General features: G+C 36.4%; 1 protein-coding gene across 15 annotated transcripts in view; it reads left to right on the forward strand.

The window, feature by feature from the left end:
* LOC129747911 (uncharacterized) overlaps positions 1–26,302 on the forward strand; it is a 212,017-nt gene that overhangs the window by 108,551 nt on the left and 77,164 nt on the right. The window contains exons 1-2 of one of the 15 annotated variants that reach the window (XM_055742321.1): positions 1,998–2,309; positions 2,580–3,508. The exons of 11 other annotated variants lie outside the window; for them this stretch is intronic. In XM_055742321.1, coding sequence (XP_055598296.1) covers positions 2,884–3,508 — 625 coding nt within the window. In that variant the 5' untranslated portion in view covers positions 1,998–2,309; positions 2,580–2,883. Of the gene's footprint in view, positions 1–1,997; positions 2,310–2,579; positions 3,509–26,302 lie in introns of those variants that run through there. 3 more of the 15 variants (XM_055742320.1, XM_055742323.1, XM_055742322.1) reach the window with 3 other exon arrangements.

Here is a 26,302-nt window from a genome sequence, read left to right on the forward strand (position 1 = left end):
AGAAAAAAAACTGATTTTTTTGTCATTTCTCATTCCCTTAAATACTTTAATTACATTGGAAATTCATGATAAAATTGATCATTTTTAAATTTTAGTTGGGAAAAATCAGTTTACGTTGCGAATCTTTTCATACCTTTCTAATTCAAAGTAAGAAAACTAAATTTAATATTGACAAAAAAAATTATAATTATAGAATCCGAATCAAGTTCAAAAATTCTGTGAAATCTGTGATGAAAGTTTCCTCAAAATTCTGTGAAAAACAGATTTTTCTGTGATTTCGGCAATCTCGCTCTAAGCAACTCATTCAAAGAATAAAGTTTATTATAAATTCCAGTTTTTTATGAATCAAGATTGAATTTATTTATATTTAAAATTTATGGAAACATTAATTATTTAGCTCAATTGATAAAACAATCATTTCTCAAACCGACTTCCAGTTTGAGCTCAAGTGTTAAATCAAACACAAGGGAATTGGGTAGAGTTTAAATACCGGGCCACCAATTGAATCGTGGAGTATTATAAAATAGCTAACCCGGTGTGCTTTGCTACACTTTGTAAAACTGAAGGAATGTGTGTTAAAAACAATTTAAATATTTGTTTATTAGGTAGAATATCGTTTTCAATTGGAATTTGAACATATAAAACAACCTCTTCAAATGAAAGCTACTTCTTAAAGTACGAATAGTAATGGCAATGGAGATTGATTCTTATTCTGAAATAATGACTTAACTTTATTGGCTTCATTAGATCTCGAATTATGCCAAAAAATATGTATGAAAGCCTTCCTCCTCCTTCCCGTCGACCCTCTGAAAGAAAGAATCAAAAACACATTTCTTGTACCCCAAAAATTTAAACTTTTTGTGTGCCTAGCTTGGTACGCTATGACACCAATTAATTAATTTTTGTTCTATTCGAATTTAATTATACATCTTTTCTTTCCCTAAAGCTGATATAATAAGGAAAATACAAAGGTGCTGCATATATTCAGGGGTTAAAATCACGTGTGAGACATTAGGCATAAGACAGTGCACCTAGCGGTTTATTTCGGAAGCTAGTAGTTCCGCTCAAGATCGAAGATGGTTCCACTCAAGATCATATTTTACTTTTAAAAACTACGCGATTTATTGATATTTTGATAGAAAACTTGTTACTAAAACTCGAATAATGCTTCTTTAGGAATTTTTCTACCATTTTAGTCATTAAGAATCAGTTTATAACGGCCAAGGGTTACATAAATTGACGTTCAAAGTCAGCGTAGATTGATGAAAATTGCAGCAGAAATGCGTATGTTTTCAAATCTTCTAATAACATTATTTCAGTTAATAAACTTTAGCAAAAATGTTAATGCTTGTTTGAAAAGATTTTGAAAAAGTGTTTTTTCAACATTTTGATAAGATTCATAAACAATCATTGCCTATATCTTAGGAAAAATAAATGGTTCCGCTCAAGATCAGATTTCGACTAGTTCCGCTCAAGATCATTCACCCTAATGAAATCTAATGCGGATGAGGGTTAAGAATAAGTAAGCTTTTCGAAATAAGGGGTAATATTGATCCGATAAAATGACCCGTTATTTGACAGATCGCGGAGGTTCTCAATAACGGGTCGATTTTACGCCTTTAAGGGGTAGCCAAAAGTTAGCGTGTGCTCTGTGGAATGTGTCGCAATAATTTCGTGTTCGCCCTTTAAGGTAACGCCTTGACTTATCCCGATGATAATTCTCTACTAAAAAAATACCCGAAATAAAAAACTTGCAACACTGCTTCCCTTGACTCAAACCTTTTTTTCGAAAACCGCTTTTTCAATAGTAGATACCTTTCATGCGTAATCCGCTATCGGTCATTACTGGCGTAGCCGCCGATCGCGTCAGTAAAATCCCCATAAATTCAAATGAAGAGAGAGTGCACTGCCTCTCTCTTATTTACGCGAAAGGGAGAGTGAAAAATCGCGTCGCACAAACTATAGCGACGGACGTCGCGATACCGGGACCTAAGCGTCCTCGCCGTCGTCATCCGTCAACAGGCAGCAGCGCTAGAGCATCAAGCAAGTGCACCAGCGAGAGCCAGTGGGAAAAAAGTACTCGCGACGTCGCGCAGCAGACTTTTCGTGCTCGAGGTGTCAGAAAGTGAAATAAATAAAAACCGAAGAGAACTATAAAGATTGCATTTCTAGGGAAGGAAAATATTTATATCATCCAGAAAAACGGAGCGCCACGCGGCTCTCAAAATCACTTTCACGCGTCGTGATTCTTTGGAAAATTCTTCCGCGTTTGTTTCGCGTTGGAGCCAAGAAAAAGGGAAAAGTGAAAGGTCCGTCCTCTGAAACGTGTATAATTGGATGTCGTGGGGCTATTTTGCGTGCTATTTTCTTTCTTGTGTTTTCATATGACGACAGTAGATCACAAGAGTATAGGATCGTGTCGCCGTCTGACGTTCAGAGCAGTTCAAGTGTTGGGAAACGGGCGAGCGAGCAGATGATGCTATCCGTTGTCTGGGATTATAAATAAAGTCTGTCGGATCCGAATATTGTGTGTTGTGTGCCATGTTTACGATTCGGTGATTTTTGTTGTAATTTTACAGTTTTCCCATTCTCAGTTGTATGGTTTCCTTCTCCTGTGTACAGGGAACGTTACCGTTTCAAGTTTAATTTCGGTTATCGGATTCCGTAAAGCCGAGAAAGGGGAATTAATTTGTGATGAAATGCCCTTTTGAGTCGAGGGATTACGAGCAACGGTATTATTTGACCACGTTGCACCAACAACACCCAGTTTGTAGTTATCAAAACAACAATAACAACAGTCGAGAGCCGACTGGGTTCACAAGTATAAACAGTGAGTCGGTTTAGCTTTCAAGTGCTCTGTTGTGCTAAAGCGAAATAATAAAAATGGAGGCCGCCGAGATCCCGCATCGCCTAGCTGCTCGCGGTGATTTCGCCCGGTTGTCCACCATTCGAGAGCGAAGCAGTCGCAGCAGCAGTAATGACTCAGGGGATTTTCCAGATCTTCCGCTGCCTCCGGTTCCTCCGCGGCAACCGACAACCATCAACGATGACTCAAACAAACAGCAAACGGGTTCCACCGAGTTCCTCTACTCTCGTATGGACGAGTTAGACGAAGAACCGGAACAAGCGTTTACCCTAGATGATGATGTCCAATCTTTCGATAGCTGCAGTGGCCACTCCTCAAATAATACCCTTAGAAAGACTAACTCCAGTCGGTCTTCGTCCTCCACCAGCCTATCGTCAGCTGCTTTCGATGATAAGGGCATCCTCTACTTCTTGGACGATGACGCAGACGACAACGATGAGTTCGAGGAGCTATCATCGGCGTATCGCGATAAGTCCCCGATTTTAAAAACCCCAACCAGTTCGCTCGAGCGACTCCTCAACGCAAATCATCCAGATCAACAACCGCAGCAAGGGGAGCAGAAGCGAAAAAATCGTCGCCGACGAAAGTACAGCCGAAAGAAGAAGTGGAACACTGCGGCAGCAGCAGAACGCCAAACATCAGGTGAATATGATGATGATGACGGTCGCTATGAGATTTTGTGACCTACATCAATCGTAAACCTGTGCTGTCCATATAGTGTACCTTACATAGACAGGTTTTCGGTAGTAAATTATTCCCCCAAATCCATGTGCGCACGTTTTCGTTTGCAGCTGAAGGCAATTTGTTTTTCCTACATCGAGTGACTCTCCTCATTTACTGTCTCTTCTGAAAAGGTGGCAGTGGCGTATGCAGGATACTTTGAACATTATAGATTCACATTTTCTCTTATGTTCTCTATCTGTCATATTGGAATATGAAATTTACTTACTTTAAGAAAAAAAATTGTCAGGTGGTCAAAATTTATTTTTGCCTAATTCAGTAAGCCTATAAACCCTTGTAACGATGAAATTGCGTTTAAGATGAAATTCCTCAAAACATAATATATTAAAAATTGGATAAAATATTAAAATTTGGATGGCTAATTCTAGCACGCATTTAACATTTTTAGCAAAACCAAGCCGAGTTCATATAGATTGTTCCCTAGAAATTTTCAAAAACTTCTGCCAAATTTGAGTTTTTTCGAACTAATATTCACTTTACTCAACAAGTTTTTGTCATAAAATATCATTTTTAAAGGAATAATAAAACAAACTTTTTCAACAATTTTATATACAGGCCCCTTTCGTTTTGGCAACACGCTCGAGAATTTCGCATTGCTTAAATCGAACGGTTTTTTCATCAACATTTTTCTTATCTATTGATCATAATAAACCATTGTTGTTATTGTCAACTAATTTTTTCATCATTTTTATGGTAATTTCAAGCTATTTTTAGTTTTTTAGAATTCATTTAGAACTTTTTTGATTATGCTCAGAGTGTTTGTGATTTGTATCATATTAATTGTTTTTGTCATATTGCATCTTTTTTTAGATATTATTTATCTTTTCTATTCTTTTGTTTGTGTTTGTTTTTGAGTTTTATGATTTTTTTTATGTTTTTTATCATCTTTGAGTGCTTTATATATTTTTTGGAATTTTTTGTATTGTTGTTATATTTTATCAACATTCAAGAACCTAAACATGTATTTATGGTGTTTGTCTAGATTATATTGGACCTGTTATGGCGAAAACTATATGGTAATGTCGTTCCAAAAAGCCTATTTTGGTAGGAACCTGTGCCAAAATCGTATTTTGCCAAAATCGAATGTTGCCAAAAACGAACGGAGTCTGTAGCAACCTTTAAAAATGGACACAAATCAAAAAATTTAGATTTGAACAACATTTTGCTTAAAAAGCTATCTCTCGATGTATCAACACTTTACGTACCAGAGAGGATCAAATGACAAATTTTGAATTTAAAAGGATAGTTACGGCTAATATAATTGTTTCCGCGAATTCTCATGTAATAACTTTTTCTATTTCCACCATTTTAATTTTTTTTAATCATTAAACAGTAATTATTTTTGTAAGCATTGTTGTTTTCTTATAACGTCAATACAGTATAATTCACGCCATTAGAAAGCGGAACAAAACCACACATAATCACAAAATACTAAGTCCTAATTTTAAATACCTGTAAAATATTTTCTACGTTGTAAAGCCTTATAGGCTGAGATTAAAATAGGCAAAATGAGGTATGTTTAAGGGTATTTTTGCTGTTTCTAAAAGTGAAATTTAAAAATCTTAAACAATCAATTTTTTCGAAGGCTCGCTTAAAAACACTTTTTTTTAAACGAACACACACATATAGGATCTCAGTGAAACTTCATGTTTCTTTGAAGAGATCTAAATTCTACTTAAGACTAAAGCGTACATTCCAGGAAATAATGGCTAGCATCTTACTAATGCTAACACCACCAACCCACAGAAAGTGTACTATGTATGCCGTGACCGAGACTAGATCTCATGACCTCTGGCATAGAAGACTTAAACGCTATCCTCTAGGCCACGGTTGGCGGTCTTCTGATGACAGGGAGGCCAACGAACCTGAAAAACCGGAAATTCAAAATGGAACCGGGGAAAATTTGAAATCTCGAATCGAAACCGGGAAAATTCTTTAATAATCGAATTTATTTAATTCTTAAGTTCATTCAATTCTTAAATTTTTCTTAAAAGCTTTACATTTCATAATCCTTAATTTTAGATTAGTCAACGATTCATGAAAAGCTAGAAAGTATCGGGATTTATATTCCCTGAGGGCATTATTGAGAAATCAGGATTTTTTTTCAAAAATCTGAATTTTCCTGCTTAGTGTAGTGTATACATTTTCAGTGTTCTAGTTTCAATTCCAAAAATTTTTAAATCTTAATAAAACGAAACGTTGCAGAAAAATTCTCATAAAAAAAATATTCCCAAGCTCACGGATATTGTGCAGTGAATAGTAAAAATGTGTTTGAAATAATAATAAACCTAAAAAGATGAAGCTTGGATTTTTTTTTTCTTTTAGACTAACTTTGATAGTGTTATTCAATGTAAGAATTTTAAATTTTATACCTTAGTGCGCGTTCTTCACGAATCCCAAGTAAAATTAAACCTGGCAGTCTGGGTTGAGAAATAATTAAAATTTAAAAAAAATTTTATAACATTGCGACTTTCTAGAACAGATGTGCATAAATTTTTTTTAGTAAATATAGTTTTTTTTTCTTTTCGGCTATTTTAAAATTGGTTCATTAAAGTACACATTTTTATACGATCCATACCTTAAGTTTCATTTTATTACGAAAATATAAAATTAAAATAAATTCTAATAAAATTCTTGATATTACTCATACACATATGATTAGTAACTATTAACATTTCTTATGAAATGGAGTAAACGCGCAAAATTTATTTACGAATATTTTATCAAAAAAATCAGTATTTGGAAAGAAAATTTTACCCTCAGCATGGGTTTAAAAATTTTGATTAAAAATTCAATTTAGAAATGGCATTAATATTTTTTTTTTTGACGCTAGACTTATTTTCAGAATTTATTTTAATATACCAAATTCAGAATCCAGCACACATAATTCAGGATTGAAAAACGAATTATAAAAAAAATTCAAATGAAACCCAACAAAAAACCTAATTTAGTATTCAGGGCGAGAATTGATATAAAAATTCAGAATGCTTTAGAAAGATACGATTCAGCAAAATCAGTTCTCAAAACTACGTAGCAAAACTTTCAATTAAAATGTCAATCAGTAGCAATGAATATCTATCTATCTTGAGCTATGCAAATAAATTCCAATTTTAATTTAAAAATCAAATTAGGCCGGAACAAATTTCAAATTCTTCTTTTGTCACTCGGAGTAGGAACATCGAGAGGGGGGGGGGGACAATAAAAAATAATGCGAAAAACAAATAAATTAGAATAAATGGCACGGAAGCTTGTATGCAAAAATATTGCATACTATATCGTTGCACAAAACTTGTAAATCAAGTAATTTTTTACCAAATAATTCAATCAAATCAAGAAAACAAAAGGTGAAATAACATCCATCTTCTTAAATTTGTTTTTTTTTTTTTTGGTCTTTTAATCTTTCAGATATTGGAATTTTTAATCAAAATTTACATAAATCACTTCAAACTTAATTTATTTCCCCCTTCGGGTTTTTTGAAATTTCGAAGGGGGGGTGACAAAAGAAGAAATTGATATTTGTTCCAGCCTTATGAATCCCAATTTAAAATTGAGTTTTGATTTATGGATCAGTAATTAAATCTAAGGAGAAGGTGACAACTTTTGACGAAATTTTGCAGGATACAATTTAGGCTATTCTAGAATTATTTTTTGGAGTTTTGCTTTTCAACCTGCTAAAATTTTATTGTGTGTAAAAAATCCCTATAAACTTTTATATAAATGTTTTTTTTTTGTTAAAAAAATCAAATTGTTAAATCTTTTATTTATGTATTTTATACAGGGAAAATCAAAATTATCAATCGTGAAAACCGGAGAAAAAACGGGAATTTGAAAATGGAAATTCGGTGGATGTCATGTGATAAACAATTATACCATTAAGTATCAAACGGGTTGTTTTATGTGAAAGTTCAACATTCATCCTTTGTATTTGTACAGTTGTAGTGTTAAATTTTCATGGGTGAATGTTCTTGTTTTTTTTTTTTCATTCGACTATTAAACAGTTCGGACAGATATGTAACTTAACTTATTATAACTTGTGCAGGGGGATATGGAGATTAAATAATTTAATTAGCGTATAAATAAAGAATTAAGTAAATATAAAATTATTTGAAATAATAACAAAGTTGAAAAAAAAACAAATAACTAAAATCACAGCCAATCGACAACCAATTAATGGTTTTTAAACAGACAGCATAAAATTTTATGAAAATTACAGTTGCAGTTATATTTTTAAGTGCTTAAAGTTTAAAAATAGCGGTCTGTTGGCGATCAGTCAAAAAAAAGATTTTAAAATAATTATGCTCTTAGAGATGAATTGGAATTCATTTATTGAAAAACTTGAATGTGCACAAATTTCTTTTGTAATCCTTTTCTTTATTTTTCAAATTATCTTTTGCCTACTAGGACATGGCCAGCGCCGATATAGATGATCAAGAGAGGGAATCATTTTTTTTGCAGAATCAGTTGCTTATTCCAAGCTGCTAATCGATATTTTCTTTCACTTTGAATAACGTGAATGAAATATATATATAATTAGTACTAGTTGATAAAGGAATAAGGGAGACATAGCGGCTTCAGTCAAAAGTATCAAATTGACATTTCTTAAACTGATTAGGATAAATAAAGTTTTTTTTTTCAAATCACGCATAAAGCATGTGGAAACCCAAGAATTTTATGCAATAGAAAAAAAAGCTCTTTAAAAAAAGGTGTTCTTCGTTTAAAGAGCAGCGAGGTCTACAGTTAGAATTTATTTATTCCATAATTGGATAAACGAAGTGAGATCCAGCCCTGTGAAACAACTGGCAGCCTTACCCGTTTAAACCCGTTGTTTGGACCACGGATACAGGTGCTCTAAAGTGTACCATTAGACTGAGGCGATTTGGAGTCATTTTTGAATTTCTCAAACCCTGGGGTCTGAAACGCTTCGTTTTGATTCAAAACTCATCCATGAATTTTTGCAAATTTTAAAAAAAAACGTTTAAACGAGTAAATTTGAACTTTAACGTTTGTATGGGGAAGTTGAATATTTTGCACTGTAAAATCAACATCATTTTCGTTTCACATGTGGAGGCGAGCCTGCTTCTGGTTTTTGTGCCAATTTACAAATGCTTTAAAGGAAATTTTCCGCTAAACAACTTTGTCAAAGACCGTAACTTTGTTTCCTATCAGACAAAAAAAGCTGTTTAACAAAATATTCAATTTTCCATACAAAACTTAAAGTTCAAATTTACTCATGTAAACGTTACTTAAAAATTCTGCAAAAAATCATGGCTGAGTTTTGTACCAAAACGATGCTTTATAGACCCCAGGGTTTGAGAAATCCACAAATGACCCCAAATCGACTCATTCTTATGTATCATATCATTTTTTTAAATAGGCTCACAAGATGAAAAACGTTTAAAGATCATACCCAAGGTATATAGAAACACAAGGTTCTACGACTTTCACAGTCAGTAGGCGAGGAGTGCGCGGAGCGCTCAATGAGTTTGTTTACAAACATAAGAAAATTTGGTTCAGCTATTCACTGGTTTGTGTGTAGAGAAATTTCATGAGTTCAGCAATTGCTAAACTAAAATGGTCAAAATGGCTGAATCGGGAATTTGACATACGGTAACACCTCCTATATGTATAAACACACCTTGATTATATCGATGATATGGCAAGTGTGTATTCTGATTGCACAGTGAACAAAAATCATATTTAAACGGTGTATATTGCCGCTGAGTGCCCAAACCGCAGTTTTCTTCAACATCAGCGACGGCGACATTTAATGTTGACCAGACATCAATTAAACATTCTCCAAGAGTTGGAGCTAAACAAACCAGAGATTTGTCGATAGCCGAGGTGTTTGATGAAGTTTTTATCGTCGCTGGCTGGCAAGGTTGCCAATCACCAGTGCGAAAACTTCTGATTTCAACTGCATTAACAATATTGCTCCTTGAAAAGTTAGCATCTCAGGAATCAATAGCATTGTCAATTGAGAATGGTCTGTAGAAACAAATATCAGCCTTGAGCTGAGTCCATTGGCTTTGAGCTTGAGTACAATAATAGTGCATCATTTTACAGAACATAGAAACTATAGGACAGTTGCACAGATCAATGTTATTCCACGCCAGCTATCGATTCATGATAAAAAATTTGCCCAAAAATCGGTATAAATACCGAAAATCGATATGTGTGGCATCGCTTCTTACAGCTCGTTGAAACTCGGCTAACATTTGGAGAATGATCAGCTCAAGAGGATTGCACTCGGAAGCTGTGGTGTGGTTTTCTCTCTGTTCTTCGTGGTTTTGGAGGAGCCCTCCAACCCTGCACCGATGTTTTTCTACATGGAACAAATTAATCTAAGTCTACATAGTCTTTTCCTTTTGTAAATGAGCAATTTATTTTGACCAGATCAAAAAAAGTTGACAGTACTTTGTCAACTCAAGAAAATGAACTGCTACATAACTTTAAGGAGTTTTTTTTTGTTTCGATTATAGTCGTTTTACCATCTTTATGGCATTCGCGACTTTATCAACGTTCCAGTTGGCGGAGAAATATTGTAAAATTTATCCGGTACAACTGTGTTCGATATTTACTCTTGGGCTCGAACTCGCGGACATAGGCTCAGGAAACAATTGACTTGCCAACTAAGGAGTGATTATTAAGAAGTACACAAAACCGAAAGGACCTTGTCACTTTGTTAACATTTTGTCTAAGCTGTAGGAGGATTTTTTTTGTTAATTTTTTTAACAAGTTTTTTTGTAAAAATAGTTTTAGGCTGTCTAATGACAGAAATACAAATTTCGTGAGCTGTACAATTTTTTTTTAATTTTGCCTTGCACTTGGAAGATTCCTGGAGATCAGAAGTACCAAAAAAACGGTATGGTGGTGGTCATGAAGCTACTGTGGCGACATCTACCATGGTGAAGATCATCAAGATGCGCCCTGAGAGAATTCCTGGACGTAGTATCACAAAATTGGCGATAGATTATAACATACCGGATTAACTCTTGAAATCTTGAAAATTGATCTTAATACCAAGCCTTACAAGATCCTAAAGTTTCAAGACCTTCCTGTATAACAAAAACAAGAACGGGTTAAAAAACGGAATGCGAAGCTTACGCGGGTTGCGCATGAAAAATTTGGAGAATATCGTATTTTTGGCGTACTTTACCGCCGATCCCTTCTTGCGTCATCGCATCGAATCATCCAGAACGTTCCACTCATCGAGAACGTTCGACATCCAGAACGCACGACGCTTGCGCTAGCCAATCAGCGACACGACAATTGCGTCAGCCAATCAGCGACACGCAATAGCAGGTAGCAGCAATTACCGGCGACAGACAATAGCCGGCTACCAACAACAACAACAGCAGACGACAGTCGACAGCGAAAGCAGACAATAGCGAACAACAATAGCAATAACATACAATCACCTGCATGTACAATAGCATACACGACACATTCGATATCTCACACACACATACACAGCACACAGTATAAATAGCCAATAGTTGTACATAGAAAACGATTATTAATAAAGTTTACGTCAAACAGTGAACACGCGTTTGTTAATCGATTTCGATAATTTGGACCCCCAAATTTTGGTGACCCCGACGTGATCAAAAGGAACCAACCGTGGCATCAGTAAACCAGTGAATTTAGTGGTGAAAAAAACTCCTGAAGAACATTAGTGATATTAGTGAAAAAAAAACACCAGTGCAGTGGAACCATGGCCCAAAATGACGTGAAAAGTGAAAATTCACTAGCAGCGGAACCAGCGCTGATTTCCAAAGTCAGCTATCCTGCATTTGATCCGGACGACATCGAAACTTGGTTCTTGTGTCTGGAAGCCGCATTTAGCGTGAATTGTGTCAGGAGCGACAGGAACAAATTTCACACCGTGATTGTTGCTCTTGGGCCCCGCTGTAAATTTGTGCATACCACAATTGCACAATGCACCGAATCTGCTAACAACGACAAATACGAAACACTGAAATCCGCCGTGATTTCGCATTTTCGCCTCTCTCATAACCAGCGACTAACGAGTTTGCTTTCCGGAATGATTTTAGGTGGCCAGAAGCCGAGCGTTCTTCTTTCGGAAATGCGCCGCCTGGGTGGTGACGGGTGTTTGGACAACGTTCTTTCCAACTTGTGGCTCCGTGCACTGCCAGTCACAGTGCGTTCCATCATCGCAGCAATGCCAACCGCTCCATTGGACGAACAAGCGAAAGTGGCCGACAAGATTTTGGAAGTCCCGAGGAGCGATCCACCATCCGTTCACTCCGTCGAACCGTCCGCATTGGAACAACGCATCGAGGAACTTTCTCGCCGTCTCGATCAGGTGCTTGGTGGCAAATCCCGCAGTCGTGAGCGGCCGACGTATCGAGATCAGACCCGATCTTCAAACCGTCGCTCACAAACGCCCTCCCGGTCAACAAGCTCCCGCCGATGGATATGTTGGTTCCACTACCGACATGGTGTCCAGGCTCAGAAGTGCGAGAAGCAGAGAGGAGACAACACCAACGTGCCGTGTATATTCTACGACGGCAAGTTGAATGTGTACACCCGGCCAGCAAAAAATTAATTTCCGTGCAATCACCCGATTGCACGCAACCATCCGAAGCCTCCTTCGAACCAGCACAATCCGATGTATCCAGCATCGAACTCAACAAGGACATCTTGCGTATCCACGTGCATGATCAGCAATCAGCACAACAGTTTCTAATCGACACTGGTGCTGATATTTCCGTGCTACCACCGACACCACGAGAACAGCTTCACCCTTCACCGTCTCATCGTCTCTACGCAGCAAATGGCAGCCCCATACAAACATATGGCACCAAGCGGTTGCAATTGGACATCGGACTCCGCCGACCATTTGTGTGGATTTTCACTATCGCCGATGTGAAATCCCCGATCATTGGAGCTGATTTTTTGAAGCTTTTTGATCTTCTGGTGGATCTCAAACGCAACAAGCTGATTGACAACCTCACCAACCTGCAAGTGAACAACATCAACGCTGCCTCCGAGCCAACGATAACCACATTTGATGTGAACTCGCCCTTCTCAGACATCCTGAAGGAATTCCAAGACATCACCATCCTGAATATGAACCATCACCCGACCAAGTCGAACACCGTCCATCAGATCATTACGACAGGCCAACCAGTTTTCTGTCGCCCCCGCCGGTTGCCACCCGACAAGCTGAAGGAAGCCAAAGAGGAATTCCGTTTCCTTATGGAGCAGGGAATATGCCAACCATCGAAAAGTTCCTGGGCCAGTCCTCTTCACATGGTACGGAAATCCAATGGCAAATGGAGACCGTGTGGTGACTATCGGAACCTTAACGCCATCACCGTTCCCGATCGTTACCCAGTGCCACATATCCAGGACTTTTCCAACATCCTCTATGGGAAATGCATTTTCTCATGCATTGATCTGCAACGTGCCTGTCACCAAATTCCCGTAGCACCGGAAGACGTGCCGAAGACTGCAATTACGACCCCGTTTGGCCTTTTCGAGTTCAAATTCATGACATTTGGATTGCGTAACGCCGGTCAAACTCTCCAAAGGCATCTCCATCAGATTCTGGGCCACCTGGAATATGTTTTCCCGTACGTCGACGACTTATGCATCGCCTCCGCCAGCATCGAAAAACATAAACAGCATTTGCGTCAAGTATTCCAGATCCTGAGGGAAAACAACCTGACCATCAACGCCAGCAAATGCCAAATCGGGAAATCTGAGGTGAAATTCCTGGGTCATCTCATCACTCCCGAGGGCATCAAACCAAACCCGAGCAAGGTCGAAGCTGTGATGAATTTTCCTCAACCTACGACTGCCCGGCAGATGAAGCGATTTTTAGGAACAATAAATTTCTATCGTCGTTTCCTACCCGGCGCTGCCGCCCAGCAACAGTTGCTCCAGCAAATGATTACCGGTAACATCCGAAACGACCAAACACCTCTGCAATGGAACGAGATCACCCTCGCAGCTTTCCGACAGTGTAAAACAGCTTTAGCTAATGCTACTCAACTCGCTCACCCATCGGCCCAAGCGAAATTAGCATTAGACGTCGATGCTTCAGGAACAGCAATTGGCGCTGTTCTTCACCAAATCACCGAAAAAGGATGCCAGCCACTCGCATTCTTTTCCCGCAAATTGAGGGAAGCCCAACGAAAGGCAAGTACATACGATCGTGAGCTCTACGCAATGTACGAAGCGGTCAAGTACTTCAAGGACACCCTCATCGGACGTGAGTTCTGCATCTACACCGACCACAAGCCACTCACTCATGCCTTTCATCAGCGCCCTGAAAAAGCGACACCAACTCAAACTCGTCATCTAGGTTTCATCAGCGAGTATACAACGGATATTCGACACGTTCCCGGTGAGTCGAACAAGGTTGCCGATATGCTCAGCCGAATTGAAATCATCTCGACCACTAGCGAAACAATAAACTTCGAGCAAATGGCCACCCAGCAGGAAACCGATCCCGAGCTACAGCAGTATTTGCAATCCCCTCCAGCAAATACTAGCTTACTGCTGAAGAAGCTCAAATCACTTTTATCCTCACAACCGATCTACTGTGACATCTCCACCGAAGCCATCAGACCGTTTGTTCCGAAGGAATTTCGACAAGCAATCATCAGGAAGCTTCACAATAATTCGCATCCAGGCATACGATCAACGACACGACTTGTCAGTGATCGATATGTTTGGCCATCGATTCGTCGAGATTGCAAAATTTTTGTCACACATTGCCTGCCATGCCAGAAATCTAAGGTACACCGGTACAACAAAACCCCAGTTGTGCAAATTCATACCCCATCGGATCGTTTTGCACACATTCACATGGACCTCATCGGACCTCTACCTCCATCGGAAGGAAATGCCTATTGCCTCACGATGATAGACAAATTCACCCGTTGGCCAGAAGTCATACCAATCCCAAATATGACTGCCATCACCGTCGCTCGAGCATTCGTTAACGGCTGGATCTCAAGGTTCGGAGTACCAGTCAACGTGACGACTGATCTTGGTCGTCAATTCGAGTCGGAGCTCTTCCGTGAGCTGAACACAATACTTGGGATAACACATCTTCGTACAACGCCTTACCATCCCCAGGCAAATGGACAAATCGAGAGGACTCATCGCCAACTAAAAGCAGCGATTATGTGCCACCAAAACGCTAAGTGGACAGAGTCGCTACCACTCGTGCTCCTCGGAATGAGAACCGCCCTCAAGGAAGACCTTCAAGCGACGATCGCTGATCTCACCTATGGCACTTCATTGCGTTTGCCAGGTGACTTCTTCGTCGATAATCAACTGAAACAACCGTCATCGGAATTCGTGGCCGACCTGAAAAAAGCCATGAATAAGCTGCGACCAACGCCCACGACCAACCACGCTAAGAATGCAACCTTCATCCAAAAGGATCTGCAAACCTGCAGCCACGTCTTCGTCAAGGTATGTGCAATTAAACCTCCACTGAGTCAACCTTTGATGGCCCATACCGAGTACTTCGCCGGAAGAAAAAGGTATTCATCATCGACATCAACGGCAAGCGTTCGCCGATTTCAATTGATCGCCTGAAAGCCGCATTCATCGTACCCGACGAGCCAACTTTTTCAACCAACTCAACCCAGCCTTTGGATGTCACCGATGACAGCACCCCTGCAATTCGAACCCGTTCAGGACGCCAGGTCAAAATACCATCCAAATTCTGGAACCATTAAGGGGGGAGTACTGTGGCGTACTTTACCGCCGATCCCTTCTTGCGTCATCGCATCGAATCATCCAGAACGTTCCACTCATCGAGAACGTTCGACATCCAGAACGCACGACGCTTGCGCTAGCCAATCAGCGACACGACAATTGCGTCAGCCAATCAGCGACACGCAATAGCAGGTAGCAGCAATTACCGGCGACAGACAATAGCCGGCTACCAACAACAACAACAGCAGACGACAGTCGACAGCGAAAGCAGACAATAGCGAACAACAATAGCAATAACATACAATCACCTGCATGTACAATAGCATACACGACACATTCGATATCTCACACACACATACACAGCACACAGTATAAATAGCCAATAGTTGTACATAGAAAACGATTATTAATAAAGTTTACGTCAAACAGTGAACACGCGTTTGTTAATCGATTTCGATAATTTGGACCCCCAAATTTTTTTTATTTTCTTCTTTTTCTTTTTTTATTTTCTACCGATGACTTCGTCGCCTTACAGCGGTTCATGAAAAAACAGAACTACAGATTTTTGTTGCCAGAAAGATCACGACCCTTTGCAGACGTATTAAAATTCACCATTCTGTAGAAACCTGCATTGTTGAAGGTCTGCTTCGGAATCACCCGTACTTCTCTTGTGAAGATCAAACTAACATCCTGAAGAGGTGCAGACCAACAATTAACGTATCGGAATAGTTCATCAGTTCTAGTTCTACGGCATTTTCTCGAACTGTGGACACGTCTAAATTTTGGTTTTTGCTATTGGTTTTGAAGCAGGACTTCACATTAGCTCAAGAAGAGAAGAAATCCCAATTTTTGTGTGCACAATTTTTTTATGGTTAATTAAGAGCTCTGAGGGGCCGGTGAATTCATCTGAACTGAACCCTACGAACTTGACTGTCCAGGGTATATTAAATCCCAAAGTCTACTTTACATAACATGATGGTTTGGAAGTTCTGAAGCGCCATCTAGCTGAATCCTGGGATAAAACACCTCAAAAACCACCTGCGAGCTTTTAGGAATATCTACTTTGAGCTTCTGCAGCGAGTGCTTGGGCTCAAGGACGTAAAATTGAAATTCATCGAAAGAATTTGAAAATTTGATTGGACACGCCCCTGACTCCGCGCAGTCAAGTCCTAAGCGGCATCCACCAAGAAGCTATTCGCGGCAGCAAATTTCCGCCAGATTTAAAACGCCCAACCGAGTGATTGCATTCGGTTGCATCGAGGTGGTGGAATGTAGAAAATTACTTCAGGCATCGCCTCAAATGAGGTGTGACTCAAACTTCACCATAGAGCAATGTGCCTGCATTTGTGGGAAGAGAACTCCGCTCTCAACTTCCAATAGTCAACTCAGTCAACACTGCTAGGTTGGCTGAGCTATAATTGAATTCAGGAATGTCGCCTCTTTGTGTGTGACATTATGAGTGAGCTTCCTTTCGAGCTCGAGGTCTGTCTTCTTCTAGTAGAGCTAATTTGAAATTCAAAACTGACGATCCCGCCTAATTACTGAGTGGATTTATGATTATGTTGCCAGAGATGGGTTGGCGATATCCGTCTTTGCCACCGTCGTTGGTTCGCATCCGTGAGCCTTTAGGCTTTTTTTGTAGCTTCCTACTGCAGTCGGCAGTAGGTATGCATATCTAAATGGCTGAATTTATACATGAACATAAATGAAAATTAATCATGCACACTAATTTATCAATTAAACCACGAGCTTCCTGTAGGGAATTCCGTTTTCAATGTTCAAAGAAGAAGGCAACTTAACTTCAAGTTGATTTATTCACAATCCTCTAAATAACCCACAAAAGGAATCAATCATCATCAACGGGCTTGTAGCCACTATCGGCCAAGTTGCCGAATTTCGTTATCAATTCCGAGTACAAATCCCCGACAAATCATCGGAACCGAATGCGAAATTCCATCCCTATCATCGGAAGGAGGAATTCCACCCAAATAAGCTCATCAGACGACACGATTATTGCCCTTGAAAAAAGAAACGACTTACACAACTCAATTCGGGGTTGGTACTGAACGGAACAAATCAAAGATAAGAGAGAGACTAACCGAAAACCAAACAACAGAAAAAAAAACAATGTCCTCAACTTCGGTTATTTAGACACCACAACAAGAAGAAGAAGAACAACAAGAGAGGCCTGTCGACTAACTTTTTCCCGGAGACATAAGTCAGGAAAGCAAAAACACTTGTCTGGTGGGAAAAGAAAACAAACTCCCTCCCCCTCCCCGATGGCCAACCAATATTGGTGGAGTTGGAGTATCAGCTTTGCTCCAGTTTTCTACTGTTTACCGAATGGTTCCGAATAAGATTGTCAATCACCAACCTCGTTGGACGGCCCCAGTCAATTGTGTCGACTGGTGGCGGAAATGCCATCGAACGTCGTGATAGGACTAGTGAAGACGTTCGTTGTGAATATTTTGTCATCGAAGCACTTGCGGGTGGAAGGAAAACAAACAAGCTAGCTACCAAACTACTTATGCCGCCGACCGAGACAACACACGTGATGGATACATCTGTTTGAGGAGGCTTCCGATTGGGGTTTTTTTTTCCTATGCTGGAACTTCAGGCTGGAGGGATGTTTGACTTTTGTTTTCTTTGCTTAATGGTAATAATATGATGACCATACCTCATACAGTTTGATTGATACCTTATGAGGTGAGGTCAACATATATTCAACATACACAATATTCGCCGTCCGTATTTGAAAAAAATGCAACACTTTCAGTTGTGAACTACTTTTGAGCGAATGGATGAAAATTGATGTAATGTTTACATGTGCAAAATTGTGTGGCGATCTGTAAGTAGTTTTTGAGATAGCGTCGAAAGAATAAGTTTATTGACTAAAGTTTTTGAGTAACATATGCGCCAGCTTCATTGCACACTATGAAGTACCATTTTTATGAATCAAGGCCATTTTTGTTGACGTTCTTCATTCCCTGTGGTTTGACCGTTAAAATAACTCAAAATTTTCTATTTTATCGAAGTTATAACAAGTTTAGCAGATTTGCCACCTTCTACAAGAAAACAACATTATTAATTTTTTTATCACTTCCTCACAGTTTTCGCGTCAACGCACGATTGCCGCTTTGTCAAACCCCTCACCAAGGTTGCCGAAAAAAATTCTGTATTTTGACGATAAAAAAATCTGACTTTCTGTGATTTTACCCTTAAATTCTGTGACGGTTTTCTGTGATGCCTTCTTCATCAATTTTGTTCAAAAATCATGGCAAATTGCGTCTTTTTTACATTTTACTAAAGAAAAATCTATTTACATTACCAATTCTATCATATTATTCCATTTCTAAGATAATTATCCAAAATTTATACTGACATAAAAAGTTAAATTTTGAAAAATACGTCCAACATTTTAAAATTCTGTGAAATCTTTGAATATTCCGAAAATTCTGTGTTCTGTGACACAGATTCTGTGATCAAAATGTGCTCAAAATTCTGTTAAATTATAGATTTTTCTGTAATTTCGGCATCCTTGTCCCTCATTTCTCATACTTTTATGGAATTAATAATTCTTACTTATATTCCAATATCAGCTCACTGTTAGATTCTATAAGACTTTTAGAACGATTAACCATATCTAGAAATAAGCAAATTGACTCCTAAATCTATTTTCCTACTGAAGACCAAACTCGAAAAAATAATAATTTTTTCTAATAAGATTCAAAACAAGTCTAAATCAAAGTTTCAAATCCATGCTTTTTCTGGTAAGTCATTAATAAACAGCTTTTAATAATGTTTCTTATTCTGAACAAGAGAATTGCTGAAAAATAACTTGGAAGCAGTCTGGTTTACGAATTTAAATCACCAGAAAAAGAATACGAATTAATAAAACCAGTATTTAGAGCTTAAGCAATAACAATCAGTGCACAGATTTACAATACGGAAAATATATCATTAAATTTCAAATTTAATTTGGTTAACACAGTCCATTAGAATTCAACTGTGAAGTTGCTTCTTCAAATCATTCGAACTTTTCAAAGATTTATTTGAAAAAAAAAACCTCGATGGATTTAAAAAAGAAGATTAAAAATAATAAAAATAAAGAAAACGTACCATATTTTAACTAATAATAATTTAGCTTTATAGGATTTCAAGAACATTACGTTTTATGAACACAAAAATTAAGATTCAAAGCACAAAAACTTATTTATTTCAATAAAAATGTAAAAATCCAAATAGTGAGACCACAAAATTAGGTGAATTTCTTTTATGATTACCAAATACGGAGATGAAAAATATTAGTTTTTAAAATTTGAGAATTAGAAATTTGAAAACTGTATTTTAGCTTAATGTTAACATACAATTGATCACTCCTGAGAACACCATTTTCAGTGCCTTTTTTAAGTGACTGATTTAAATAGATTTTGAGCCCTAAACTCGAATTTTTTATTCGGAATTTTTCTATCACATCAAGTTTTCTTAATATAGCGATTATTATTTTAACAATGAATCAGATTTAGGTGGAATCAATCATTGTCAACTGATGAAACCAAAACCTACAAGAAAAAACAAAGATCTGATTCTGATTAGATATTCTAATTTCAGAAATACAGCGATTTAAAAGAGTGAAATTCTAAGGTTTTATTTTGTTTGACAAAAAAAAAATCCAAAATTCAATTTGTTTTTTTTTTGTTAACTTTTTCCAACTCGCCAGATTTCTTGATAAAGGCAAAATAAACATGCCGAAAAGTCGGATGTAGTAAATAAACATCGTTTTATGATTTTTTTTGAGACTGAAATCGCCGAGAAAATTTTTCAACGTTTTTTTTATTTGAAAATTTCATTTATTACAAGATAAGGAAAACAAGACAAAATGAAATTTTCTATAACTTTTATGCAGAAATCAAAGTTACTTGCGGTCTACGGGAAATTTTATTTAAACCTTTTTTTCAAAACTTCTGTTATATTTTGCAGTTTTAACAAAAAATTGCTGAAATATCTTAAATGATTTTTTTTTCTTTTTTCAAAGGTTATTGCAAAAAAAAACCTGATAGAAAAAAAAATTAAATATTTTGATTCAGGGCACCCAAATTAATCTAAATAAGGGCCCATTCAAATTTAACGTAACGAAATCATTGATCTTTTTCGAACACTTTCCTCCCTACGTAACTCATTCGTATCAGATTTTCTAAGGAAAATCCTCAAAGCGTTAAAAGCTGACCAAATAACCCCCCCCCCCTCCTCCCCTTTAAAATGTTTAGTAATATTTCAATGGTCCCTAAGCTAATAAATTCTTGGCAACTCAAAAAAAAATGTATATTTTGTTGCTTTGTATAATTTATCAAAACTCTTTTGAATGTGAAGTTGAGCATATAGAAGAAAAAGAATAACAAAATTATGTTAGGGTCAAAATTAGTTTTTTGAAAAATATTTCAATCCAGCTCTAAATTTATGAAGGCATAAATGATTTTTTGAATCAAAGTGACTAGCTTTAAAGTAATGGATATTACGTTTAAGATTTTTTTTTGCTCATTCTGTTAACTATTAGGAATAGTAAACGACTGTCACATGGCTTCAGGTTGGTCACTTGGCTTGTTTATGTGTTAAATTTGTATTTTGATGAATGAATTAAAAATTAAAATTGTTGGTTTATAATTCTGAACTCATTTTGTTACATTTAAAAAAAAAACCGAATCTAAAGAAGAGGAAGGGTTTTTGAGTGTCAAAACAACAGTTTAGTGGAATGGCGACTCAAAATTAATAATTCATAGTTTTAATATAATGTCGTACAATAAAATTTCTTAGGCTGAAAGTGACTTCTACGATTAATTCATTTTTGTACTTGAAAAAAATCTCCTTGAAGGGCGGAGTGATTTCACGAATTTAAAAGCAACTTTCTCCAAGTTACTGTCTTAATTCTAGATTTTTAAGCATATTTTATGGATATGATTAATTTAATAGAAATACCACTGGGAAAGGCTTTCAAAAGCTGGTTCATGAGAATGTTATGGCTTTTGTAATATGGATTTCTTAATTTCAAGTAAAATGATTCAATTTATCGATGTTTGATAAAATTTGACTATGGACATTTTTGAAAAAAGCACCATAGATAATCATAATTAACTTTTTCAATAATCAGAACAATAATATTCCAAATGAAAATTGTTCTTTTGATTTTCTCCCTGAACTGGCCTTTTTTTTATCGACCCATTCCAGCCTGACGTCACAACGTTTGCAAAACAATTTTTTGGTAAATTGTATGTACATTTTACGGTTTATTGAACACATTGAAAAAAATATACCTACCTCTTAATTCAGAATTTAAAGCGGTACAAACTGGAATCAAAAATACTTTTATTGCACGAATTGTTTTCATAATTTAAGAAACAGAAGTCGTGACATCACAAAACGCCAATTTTCCCACTTACCTGATTTTTTTAACCAAACCATACTTTTGCTCCTCTATACGACCAAACTTTATGAAAATTTCAGGAAAGTATCAGTTTTTTTACAATCAACAAAATACTGTTTTATATTTTATTAAATTTTGATTTCAATTCATTTTACAGAGATTTTGTTTCGTCACAAGGCACCATTTTTTTAAATCACGGTTTTGCAAATCGTTGTGACGAAACGAAATTTTAATTTCTATTACAATAAATAATTAAAACTATAAACTTAATGCTAGTACTAAAAAAAATAAAAAAAGCATAGAAACATAACGAATAATGTAATTTGGTGATGAAATGGATCCATTCATTAGCAAAAAAAAGGTTGCGTTGAATCTAAAAAGGCCCAAAAACAGCTACACTGCAAACATCAATTTTATTGAAAAAAAAGTGTTTTTACGTGAAAATTATTTAAAAAAAATAAAATTCAAGGAAAAACTTATTCGAAAAAGCACTTAAATTTGTCTCTTAATTTTTTTTTAATATTAGTTAGTTTAACTGCAAATGAAATAGATTGCGCAATGAGCTTGAAATTTGTACGGAATTATGACAAATATTTTTTGGAAGGAACATGAAAACCCAGTTTTGCACCATTTTCTTAAGTCTTTATGGGCCGATTTCCTTTCATTATCGTTTTTCACGAAGCTTCAACTATGACAAATATTTCATCGCAATTCTCCATTTTGATAAGGCTTATGATTTAAAAAAAAATTAAGTAATAAAAATTAGCTTCTGTAGGGTCAATTAACAAAAAAACATGAATTTTCGTTAATCGACGCTTTAAAATCCTTTTAAAAGTTTAAAAACTGTTTCATCGTAATTCTAATCCAAATGCGTTTTTCAGATGAAATATTGCCATTGTTGAAGCTTAAAGAAAACTCTCAAAACAAAAACTGTAGGTGAAGAATAAAATTTCTGGTGAAAAACTGGATTTTTATGTTTATCTCTAACAAAATCATATACAAATTTTTGGTTTTTTGCACGACCCCTTCACGTAGTCTGATCTGGCCCAAATTTATCATAGAAGCATGCACTAATACATATTTAATTTGCTTAATTTTAGAATACATTTTGAAGTTTCTTTTCTGAGATTTTATATGAATTCGAGGATTGATTTGGATTTTTTAGTATTATTCTTCCAGATTAAAATTTTCAAATAATTTTGTAAATAAAAATTGTTTGAAAGACTTATGATTTTTTTGATGGAAAATATTAATCTATAAATCATGTTCAAAGATTTTTTGAATCACATTGAATTTATTTCATGGATAAGTTGCCTAATGACGGCAAGTAATAAAAGTTTTTAGCGTTTTTTTTTTCATAATAAAATTGATGTATGAACTTGATCTTTTTTCAAGATTTTAATTCAAATTACTGCTAACTGCCTGTTTTATGATTCTCAAGGATTCTTTTGAAAAATTGTGAGTCAATCATATCATAGTTCTTTTATTCTCGAAACAAGTGTTCAAAAGGCGCGATTTGTTTTATGTTTTAGTTAGAAACGCTTAAAACCACGTTAATTTAAAAAAAAAATTAAGCTTAAAAAAATCAATACTTGATTTTATTTATTGAAGCGTTTTGTTATGTTAATTTTTATTGAGCATATACTATAACAATGTTTAAGTAAAAAAAAACTTTAGCCTTTTCGAAAAAAAAAACATATCAAATTTCGTGGCGTCACAACGCATTCTTTACCCCTAGTCTTTAATCTCCTAAACTGATTTTCATTTTGAAAAATGCATTGAATTTCTCTAAAAAAAATTGAATCATGGATTGAAAATCAGTGGAATTTTCGTGACGTCACAACGTTTAAAAATACGTACCTCTATCACCGATTCTTGAGCGTAAACTAGCAGTGATAATTAAATATTTGTTGTCTTGCTTAAATATAGCTTTTCCAATATCAATTCGCTATAATTTTTTTTTGCGTAACTGGGTTTTTGACAAAGTTATGTTTCAAATCAAAAACCATACTTAATATCGATTTATTTTCTTTCTAAAATTTTAAATTTCAACGATAACCCCCTTAAATCTAAAAAAAAAGGTAACTGTATATCTTTTGATGGAAAATGAAGCTCAAGAAATAGCCTTTCTAATGGTGTGCAAATTATTTTTGAATAATGAAAAATAAAAATTGATTCTCCAGTCGAGGGATGCTTGGAATAGGTCAGTGAAGTAATTAAATAATAAAAAAAAATCAGCTGGGCATATTTATCATGCAAATTTGTCTTTGCTTGAAACGAAAATATTATCATCTCAGTAACGGACTTACTTGTAATTTCCTGTGATCATCTGTAGCCTTCTGACTTTTTTGTTATCCCGATGCTCTTTCAGGGAGTCAAATTTTAAGGTGAAATAGTGCAAAATAAATGTGAAGGAAGTGTGAAGTGCGGAGTGAAATAATAAGGAAAAAATAATCTCAAATATTACGTTTAACCAATAAGTAATAATGTGCCTATGCCTTTGATAGAACACAATAAATGCTAAAAAGCTCGAAAACTATGACTACAAAGAAGTGTAGTGCAATTTAGTTTTATTTGCTCGAATAATTATCGAGTTTTGCAATTAAAATTGTATTTAAGCTGCCCTCTTCTTTTCAATCTCTCCACTGGAAGAAGGGAGGGGTCTCAAATAATCATTGAAATATTTCTTATATTCAAAAACCTTCACATATCGAATCTGGTTCCATTTTCTTGACTTATTCTCGAGTTATGTTAAAAATAGTGAGATATTTCTCGTAGCCCAATACCCTCCAATGCCAAATTAATTAGGTATCATTTGCCTGAATTGTCTTTAAGTTATGCAAACATTTCATTTATGATTTGGAGACCCCCGCCCCCCCTTCATTCCCCCATTCAAATTCTATGCTTAAATTTTTCAACTAATGAAATTTTTAATTTTTTCATGGGGCATGCTAAAGTGATAATTTTAATAAAACAGGATTTTCAAATGTTTAATTTTTTTTTAATTATAAAAAAGACAAAAATTTTCAAAAAATTTTTTTAGAGATACAACTTAAATTTAAGAAATGGCTGTTGTTTTTTCGATGAAATATGGAAAAAATAACTAAACTAAGGTCACAAACTAATCTAACATGAGAGATATTTTCATAAATATAGCAATTCAAACCATACTACATCACCAATCATGGAAAACTTTTCTGCCGGCATTCATTTTGCCATTTTATGTTACCAGAAGCCATAAAATTGCCGTCAGCTATACACTACAACCACCTGTTTTCACAAGTACGGGTACGGTACGGTGAAAATACCCGGGATTTAATTTACAACATTTTTGAACCGGGCATCATCGCATTCCCAGGGTACGTCCAACTTCTACTCTCTTGCTCTTTTTCATTCACCACAGATCGCGAGTAGCGAATGGCACCAGAAGTGTTTTGTTGTTGATGTCCTGCTATCCAGACCGGTCATATTTTTTCCACCCCCATCATGTGATAGGTACCCAGCATAGAGAACCACATCCCTTTCGTGGATCTCGCGGAAACATGAAATAGAGTAGCATTTCCTATGATTCCTAACCCGGCATGGTCACATGTACGTAGCTGTTCTCCAGCAACAAATGAATAAACCACCATAGAGGACATCACCATGGAGTGAGAACACAAGAGCAAAGCCTTCGATATCCGTGGCTAGCTGGATGGCTGGAAAAGTCATAAACACATAGTTTTATCGGTACTCAAATGACCAACCCGCTCAGCAATCTACTTGCTTCCAACCTTCCGGTTTCTGTTTCCCGACAGGAATTTGAACCTTCCGAATGGCGACGTATGTTTCACTTTTAGCTGGCCGCTCTATTCAATAACTGAACTAGGCAGCAGCTGATGCCATACGTTGTACAGTTTTTGGAATCTACCGAAAGCTAGCACACGTCATCGTAGATTACTCACTAAAGCCGACATTGTACAGATGGTACTAACTTTTCGCCTGATTAATCATAGTTGATTAAAAAATTTAAATTCCTGTTCAATAACTCGCGGAATTTCTTATTCATCAACCTTGAAATAATTTGAGAATTTTCTATCATGGTCCTTCGAACACGTTCAAAGGACCATCTTTCACTCTATGCGTCTTATTCGAAATTTGTCTTGGAAAAATTGGAAATTAGAAAAAAATCAATAAAACTAAAGTTTTGAATCCTAAATTCACAGAGCATCAACATTGATGATTGTCCCAAACAAAAACACAATTCTACCCAAGTTATAAATCCATCTACTCCGGAACAATTTTCCATTCATTCCTCGATCTTTGGTCGATTCCAGTCGAACGAATTTAATCCAAAGTGACTTCTCGCGAAGGTTTTCATTGATTTTTACCGGAAAGCCCAGTTTCATTTCTTCTTTCCAATCGACAGACAGACAGACGGACAGACAGCTTCTGAAAGCATCTTCCGGATTGCGTGACTGTGACTGTCTTCTATTACAACGTCCCGGCTTCCATTCGATTTCGTGGGACGAATTTACTGCTAATTAGTATGCGATACGTAACACGCAACCAATTACGCAGATTTATCGGCCCTG

The sequence above is a fragment of the Uranotaenia lowii genome, chromosome 2, assembly GCF_029784155.1.
Source record: "Uranotaenia lowii strain MFRU-FL chromosome 2, ASM2978415v1, whole genome shotgun sequence".
Taxonomy (NCBI): Eukaryota; Metazoa; Arthropoda; class Insecta; order Diptera; family Culicidae; genus Uranotaenia; species Uranotaenia lowii.